This window comes from Stylophora pistillata, chromosome 5, assembly GCF_964205215.1.
Source record: "Stylophora pistillata chromosome 5, jaStyPist1.2, whole genome shotgun sequence".
Lineage (NCBI taxonomy): Eukaryota > Metazoa > Cnidaria > Anthozoa > Scleractinia > Pocilloporidae > Stylophora > Stylophora pistillata.
In genome coordinates, this window is record NC_142523.1 from 10,611,584 (window position 1) to 10,620,650 (window position 9,067).

At 39.9% G+C, this 9,067-nt stretch overlaps 1 protein-coding gene across 1 annotated transcript; it reads left to right on the forward strand.

The window, feature by feature from the left end:
• Nucleotides 1–599: 599 nt before the first annotated feature.
• LOC148730221 (uncharacterized) lies at nucleotides 600–4,683 on the forward strand. The gene has a single exon (XM_088759575.1). The coding sequence runs from the start codon at nucleotides 610–612 to the stop codon at nucleotides 3,715–3,717; it is 3,108 nt and encodes a 1,035-aa protein (XP_088615701.1). The 5' UTR covers nucleotides 600–609; the 3' UTR covers nucleotides 3,718–4,683.
• Nucleotides 4,684–9,067: the final 4,384 nt, after the last annotated feature.

The window sequence follows — 9,067 nt, forward strand, 5'->3', positions numbered from 1 at the left end:
CAGATGTGGTCCCAGTGTTTCCTCTCAGCCAGAACATCTTGCTGTGAGGCGTTTTTTGGGCGTCTTCTTGTCTTTTTTCCCTTAAGGATTCCATTTCAAGACTTGCCCTTTTAAAGATCGTGGAAAAACGTCATGAAACTGAACCCGTCAATAAAGTATATATTTCTTATTCCTTTTTTCCTAATTCCATAGTGAACACAAACTTATCAGTTAACAAATACATACTACAATTTTCAGTTGAGTGAGAAGCGATAAAAGTTTGGTGACAAACTTTTGAGGTTAAAATCATGTTGTTTTCATGGGAAACCAGCTCCATTTCCGGAGACGAGGTGTCGCTTGATTTCTTTCTTTGGCGGCCTTCTAAGTTTGGCCGTTATCGACGCTCAACTCTTGACTAGTTATCAAACGAATAAAATTCTGACGTGGTAACTTTACGGTCAAACCCACGTCCCCAAACCTTTCCCGCATCTAACTCAACTATTAATCGTAGTAAATGTTAGACAAAGTTGAAAATTTCTAAGTACTCAATTGCAAACAAGATTAATTAAGTTTTACAAATGAATGACTTGACTAATGGAGACACTGCCTTTGTATAAGGTCTGGTTGAATATGGCCGCTCCAATGGAATATACTGAGGAGCAGCTGAATTACTACAGGATCTGTTACATTGTCACCGATGTGCTAACTGAAGGCCTTCGAACAATCTTCAAACAAGAATGGGACAATCACTACAAGGGAACCCTGGGAGAATGGAAAGATGAACCGAAAAATGGAATGGACTTTTGGAACGGTGAGTCCCCACAAAACAGAAGTAGAAACGCCCGTCTCTTGACAACTATGACCAATGGTGACACAGCGGAATGGGATTGTACCATGCTGTTTTATGCCATTCTTCATTCCAATTGCATCCGTGGTCTCCGTCCAACTGTAAAATCAAATGTGGATGACCTCAGGATATTTCGCAATGAAGAATTTGCGCACATGCCACGAGGCCAACTCTCCAACAGAGATTTTCAAAATGCGATTTTAAAGGTCAATACTGCATTTCACGCACTCGGGCTTGCGACTTTAAAAATCCATGAAATCCAAACTCAGACAAGTTTCCCAACGGAAGAGTTGAGAAATGTTCTAAAGAAAGTTGACAAACTTCAACAAGACGTCATAGAGAAGGAAACAAAACTTCAAGAAAAATACGAAGAACTCGTTGAAAAAGAAACACAACTCGAAGAAAAAGAGAATCAACGACAGACACTTGAAGAACAGTTGCAAACCAAAGTCTTACCATTTTGTATTCTCCCTCCTGGACCTACACATGACGTCTTCCCTCGTAGATCAGAGGTTGATAAAATCACACAACATCTTACAGAACTCAAAGATGCCAACAAAGACAGCTTAAGCACCTTGTACTTATCCGGAAACCCTGGAAGTGGAAAATCTCAGCTGGCCCGTTTAGCAGCCAAGCGATTTTTCGACGAGAGCAAAGAAACTCCCTCTGCGATTTCATTTGTCATGACGCTTAACGCTGAAAGTTCAGAAACACTTTTGGAATCGTATGTCTCCTTCGCTCGACACTGTAAATGTCCAGATTACTCAGTTACAGACACTCGTAATTCCAAAGATCTGAGTACAGACGAAAAAATTGCGAGTCTCAAGACGCTAATAAGCGCAAAAATTGAGCTTTACACATCGTGGTTGCTGGTAGTTGATAATGTCACTAGTTTGTCTCATGTACATACGTATTTACCAGGTCCAGAAAACCAACAGTGGGCGAGGGGCCAGTCGCTGATAACAACACAAGACACCAAGTCTATTCCTCTAAAATGCTCCTTCACTCAGCACATCTCAGTAAGCAAAGGAATGCTACCTGATGATGCCAGCTCCTTGTTAAGGCTCCTTTCTGGTGTCACTGATAACGAGGTAGAAAAAGAAATTGCACGAACTTTGGACTACCAGCCACTGGCCTTGGCCAGCGCCGCCATATATGTAAAACAAGTTCGAGAAAGTAAAATAGCTTCAAAATTCGGCTGGACTGACTTTCTGAAGAAACTTGAAAAAGGCCAGCGAGGTACAATTGAAGACATTCTTGCCGAAACAAACCCAAGTTACCCAAAAACAATGACCACAGCGACAACACTGCTCTTGGAAAAGGTAAAGAAATCCGACAGAGTTCTAGATCACTTGTTCATTTTTCTCTCTCTTTGTGCACCACGCCCAATACTAAGAGATATTGTGGTCGACTACATCATGGAAATGGAAAATGAATTGAAAGATAAAGATGCGATTGGTGTAAAGATAAGTCGATGCCCATTGTTGTTGTTTGACGAAGAGGAGAGCGGTGTTTACATTCGAGTGCATGGAGTCGTCCATTACGTTGTTAATTCAGTAACAAAGAAATCTGCAAAGGATAAGCAAATTAAATGCGTACTAAGAGCTGCTTCATCCTTCTCCAAATTCGAGGATCAAGATTCTTTAGTCGTTGGCACAAAAATTGTTCCTCATTTGGTAAAAGTGATTAAAGACTTTGAAGATTTTTCTTTAGAAGAAAGAATATCTCAAATGGCTCAAATTGATAACCTGACTTCCCAGGACTATTCTAAAGTCTTTACAACTCTCGGAAAGATGTGCAGCAAGCACTCCCAATATCCAGCGGCGAGAAGCTACTTTTCAGCAGTCCTAGCAATCATCGAGTTCAGAAATCTAAGTAATGAATTACAAAAAACACGTATTTATAATGACCTGGGCATTGTCCACGAGCAGCTAGGTGACCTAAAGCAGGCAAAAGACTTTCACGAGCGAGCCCTGGATGTTTGGCTGAAAAAGCTCGGACCTGAGCATGTTGATGTTGCAACGCCTTATAATAACCTGGGTATTGTCCACAGGCAGCTGGGTGAACTGAATCAGGCAATAGACTTTCACGAGCGAGCCCTGGATGTTCAGCTGAAAAAGCTCGGACCTGAGCATGTTGATGTCGCAACGTCTTATAATAACCTGGGCCTTGTCCACGAGCAGCTGGGTGACCTAAAGCAGGCAAAAGACTTTCACGAGCAAGCGCTGGATATTAAGCTGAAAAAGCTCGGACCTGAGCATGTTTCTGTTTCAAACTCTTACAATAACCTGGGCCTTGTTTACTCGCAGCTGGGTGACCTAAAGCAGGCAAAAGACTTTCACGAGCGAGCCCTGGATGTTCGGCTGAAAAAGCTCGGACCTGAGCATGTTGATGTCGCAAAGTCTTATAATAACCTGGGCCTTGTCCACAAGCAGCTGGGTGACCTAAAGCAGGCAAAAGACTGTCTCGAGCGAGCCCTGGATGTTCGGCTGAAAACGCTCGGAGCTGAGCATGTTGATGTCGCAAAGTCTTATACTAACCTGGGCCTTGTCCACGAGGGGCTGGGTGACCTAAAGCAGGTAAAAGACTTTCACGAGCGAGCCCTGGATGTTCGGCTGAAAAATCTCGGACCTGAGCATGTTGATGTCGCAACGTCTTACAATAACTTGGGCCTTGTCCACAGGCGGCTGGGTGACCTAAAGCAGGCAAAAGACTTTCATAAGCGAGCCCTGGATGTTCGGCTGAAAAAGCTCGGACCTGAGCATGTTCATGTCGCAACGTCTCGCAATAACCTGAGCACTGTCCACAGGCAGCTGGGTGACCTAGAGCAGGCCAGACTGTCACGAGCGAGAGCTGAATATTCGTTATTCGAGAGCTGCATATTGTTATGATCTTGCGTTGGCGATTTATGTCAAGAACTTTAGCCCTGAAGATGAGAAAGTGAGATTTGTTCAGAATGCACTTGCTCAGCCACGTACAGCAGAACTGAATATTGGTAACACATAAAGTTCAATAATCATAAATTCGTAATTCTATAAAGCGTTAGGCTCGTTACTCGTAGATCAGCGAAGATCAAATCGGAATTGAGAGTTCAAACAAAGATATAAAGACTTCAGTTTACAGCATACTTATACAGATTAAGTCAAGCAACACCTAATTGTGGTGCATTGTAATGTAGAAAATTTAAGAAACAACAGACAATTTCCCTGTAAGCCAGACTTCTAGCGATCAACATTACAAGTTAAAGAGCCAGTCAGAGTGCAGTCAGTTGCGATCTATAAAAGGCAGAGCGCTGCACTAGTATCGCAGAGGTCAGCGGTTCCAATCTCGTACAGGCCTGATTTTTTTCAGGTCTGATTTTCGCTATTGCTTAAATAGCGCTATCTACTGCGAGGATCGTGCACCATATGTGTTTATACGTTTTGTTACGAAATCTTAAAGGAGGTGAAATTTCGATGAATTTTCACAACACCAGATTCGAAAAAGGACAACTGAATGTAGTGTGACATTAGTGATGATGTAATGATTTACTAACTCGAAGCCTGCACGCTTCGAACTATTTTAAGACGATCGCCAACTCAGAAGCAACATTACCTACTGATGAAATAAAGAATTAGACTGAATCCTTGGACGTAAGTCAAGACACAAGTTAAAAAAAGGTAGCATTTCGAGCAACTGAATACGAACTATTTAACGACCACATATTCGAAAGGGGATAAACGAATGTAATCTGACATAATGTAGTGGTTAATAATTCACCAACTCAAACGCTGTAAGCTTCGAGCTGTTTGAGGCCTGAGGACGATCAGCAACTCGGAAGCAAAGGTGGATTATAATAAAATTAAGAGTAGAGAGGATTTTTTTAGACAGTCGTTAAGATATCTCGCAAATGTGGACATTTTGCTGAGCGTAATGCGCATCGTATCGACGACTGTATACAGATGTGAAAAACATTGCTAAAAAGAACAACTGAGTGTTGTATTATTTTGACACCTAGAAGGAGGTGACAGTCTCAAGTACGAGCTAAATGCGAATTATTTCATTGAGTACAGGTTAAAGAGGACTATGACCCCTTCGACAACTCGGAAAATCTCATCAAGATGAAGCCGGTTCCATAAACGGGAAGAAGTGCCGACTGATTTGATCGACAAAAGAACGGAAGTTTAAAAAATTACTTGAAAGAAGGCAGTGCGGGCATGATTTAACACAAACATCGTGTTGTGTAACAAAAGCTGCTGCTTAATAGACTCCTGTTATAATATGTTAAATAATCTTGATTGTGTCTGGCTTATAAGTATTCTACGTGGTAGTTGGTGACTCGCGCGGTCATGAAATTAGTTACTGTTTTGGCCAATCAGCAAGCGGTTATTTGACTTGAGATTGGAAAACAATGCTGCTGAGGTCACAACATGACTTCCCGTGAAATTAACTGCGTTCCATTGATAACTTTCGCAAGATCGGACTCTAGTGAACGAGCCTCATTCTTGTATGTCAAAATCAATTTCATTTTGTGGCTTTCTTGAATGCTGAATGTATTCTAACTGTCTCAAAACACGGCTAAATCTGTCGGGAATGCATTTCAGAAAACACAGCGACAAACACCAGGTATCGATCTATTCCCCGCCAAAAATTACCTTATGGCGCGAAATGAGTGGACATCCTATCCGAGATGGAGGCGAAACCTCGATTTTAAAAAATGCAATTTCTTCTAAAAATTAGAAACTTTGAATCGCTTGGCATGGAAACTGAATGGAGAATGACAATTTCGCGATCCGAACGACGTTCAAGCCCGGTAAGTTAATTTCATTGGATTATCATAACATGTAACAGAATAATTATTTACAAATTGTGTAGCAAAGGTTCAAGTTTACTTAACTGCTAGCATTTGTTTACGGAAGATGTTAAACGAATTATTCTAATTTTTGATGATTAATTCACCTCGTAAATATAGTAGTAATTAGCTGTGTTTCGGTAACATGATTTGCTTCAATTCGGCTTACATCCTTTGCAAAAATCATGTAACGCAATCGTTGTCTATCCCAAAATAGGGCGGAAAAGTAAGGTGATAACGTTTCTCGTGCGGCCACAGGTCAAGTCCTTGCTTACTTTCTAGTAAGCGTTACGGTATCGTGGCTATTGTAGTGCCATTATCACATTCGTGACATGAAAGCTCGTAAAATCTTCTCGCTTTGTGAGAACGTGTCGTTTACATAATGAGGTTGAGAAATTTTATCACGGGGTCACGATCATTTGCACGTTAACCGAAGATGACTTGACAGTCATTACAAAAGATAATGTTCATTTGATCGCTTTCTTAATACTCGGCTTTCGGCGCAGATAAAAAGCGCGGCAAAACAGTTGGTGGCATTTTCTGTCAACGATTTCTGTAGAATTTTATGCAATCAGGCGCGTTTCCATCGCTGTGTTAACCACAGTGTATTCAAAACATTTCTATGGTACGTGAAAGACAATGAATGGAACTAATTTTTACTGTAAAATTACAAGTGTTACAAAGCTTTACAAAAAGCTTGTACATGTCGGGGGCTAAATAAAAATAGTAAAGCCTCAAAGAAGAATATATATTTTACTAAAGATAGCATCCAGTTTGATGTGAAACAAGTCATTACTGCACTTTAGCAGAATGTCCCATCTATTGTTATCTGTTTTATCTGGTGTTGACTTAAATAAAACAGACAAATCTTAATTTAGCAATGACATGGCGTATATTCTTTCATGTCATTGGTTATTTGAGGAACTTAGTTCCTGAAGAGTAAGGTTCATATTACAAACCCAAATCTGATTGGTTGATACAGTAACTTATTTCCCAAAGATCTCATTAAAAATGTATTTGAGATATGATTGGTTCATTCAGGAACTAAGATTCCTAAAATGTCAAGTACATTTTAAAATGGTGAAGTACATTTTTAAATGGGGATGTGTTTTAGACTTTCACTGGTTCGGCAAGCAAAACTGTTGAGAGAAAAAAAGGCCTGACTGACTTATGATAGACTATAAGGTTCTCCTTCCAAATTGTCATGTATTACCTGACAAAAAAATAAAAAGAGAGAGAAGTTGGTGTTCCATCAAAAATAACCTTAGGGGTCTAATCTACACCTCTTTAACTGTTACCTCACCTTCACTGGTACAGCAGACTTGAGTTGAGCCTTTGCTCTACAGTTTGGACAGTCTTTTGAATGACTAACAAGAAACAGGAAAAATAACTTCAACACTTTATGGTCCCTAAACAAAATTCTAAAATGTGATTGGTTAGCACCTCAATTAAAGCACTGAACTGGGCAGTTCACACATCATGCCTTTGCAACTGAAGAGAACACAAAAACTGTGCCTTGGTTCTTTTCCTCATGGAAAACAAGTAAACAATTAAGTTTTTATGAATGACTCTGTTTAGCCTATGATTATTTTTATACTTGTGAATAAAAAATTTCTACTCTTACCATGCAGTGAGTGATAAAATAATGTATTGTAAAATAATTTGACATGACTACTGTAAATGGATTTACCTTAACCCTAACATCAGTGCATATTCTCCATAGATACTGTTCTCAATACATTACCTAAGGTGCTGATAAGGAGAATTTGTTCAACATTGAAGAGCTTATATCTTTTGTTTGTGATCATTTTCCTAATTCTCCTGACATTTATGTGTGATACAGGGATGATATTGTATGGAGAAAATAGATGTTAGTCTCTCTTGGGGATAAAGGGTTGAGATGAATTTTGAACTGAAACCAAAAATGTTCTTTAACATGTCTTACCAAAGCCAGTCCCTGATACAACCAAAACAGAAAGTGTGTGAGCAAGGCAAAGTGTGTGCCAATACCATGAGTTCACGACAGATACAGCAAAGTAACTCATTTAAAGCTTTGAGGCACTTCTTTGATCTGCTGTCATCTACCAGTTAAAAGGGAAATTTAACATGAGCCCTGTTAATGCCATAAACAATTCTCCCTGTGTGTTATTTTAGAGGAATACTTGGCAATTTGGATGGAGAATATAGCATTCTATCAGAACTGAGGGGAGAATTTAACATGAGCCCTGGCTTAAACAACTACTAATATATATATTTTATAATCAAGCGCGAGGGCCATACTGGGAGAATATTGGCCCAAGGTCTTGACAGTACCGACCGAGCGCAGTGAGGTCCGTACAAAAAAGACAGAGGGCCGATATTCTTCCAGTACGGTCCCAAGCAAGCTTGGTTAATAAGAGATTTATTATACAACTGAAGTTCAGAGGGACACAAGTGCAGTATCATTCGGGACCATTCAGGACAGTGCCCGGTCCAATACTGAGAGAATATTGACCGGCAATTGAGCATTTTGATTGGCTGATTTTATTTATTGGCCCTCTGACTGCCCGAGTCATGTAATAAAATGCCATAGCCATTTCTCCCTGTGTTCAATTTGAGAAACAGTGAGGTATCAATTTTAATGAAGAATATAGCTTTCTATCAGAACTGAGAGGAGAATGACTGAGTACTGAAGAGTTAACAGGGAAGTGTGATGAAATGCTGGGGGATAACTTTGCACTGGACTAGCATCCCATCTAGGGGGGAGTAGTGATACTCCTAGTTGCGTCATGCTAAGGAAACCAGGATAATCTCCCACTGGGTGGGCCACTTGGCTCCAGTACAGACTTAATCTACCTTTTTTTACCATAAATGACACTAAGGGCTTTTTTCCACATATTCCTTCATTATACAGAATGCCTTCTGAGGAGAGTTGCATCATACATCATGAAGTTGTGTTTAATTCACCTCTTGGAGTTCAATGTACCTTTGTCCATTTTAACTTCTTCCAGTGGATCAACCTTTTGATCACCTTCCAAAACCTGAAAAATATATTAATGATCATGATAGTCACCAAAACACTGTGTTAATTTTATGTATGTTAAATTACCTCATTGTTAATTAAAATGACGTTAATCAAAAGCATCGTTATTTAAAGACACCTTTATTATAAGCAAAGCCACAATTCCTCTACGTCACCGTCAGAGTCGGTTGACGCATCATCCTTTAATATTAAGTTCAAAATGTCCTTAGATTCATCAGTGTAGCGATCGTCTTCTCTGAGGGGATAACTCACTTCTTCAACTTTCTTGCGCAAAATGTCTATCACATTTTTGTCATCTCATTTCATTTCTTATGTTTTTTACCGGAAATAGAGAGCAAATTTTGTTGTTGGCCGTTGTTGTTTTCTAACGGAATGAGTGCGAAAAATA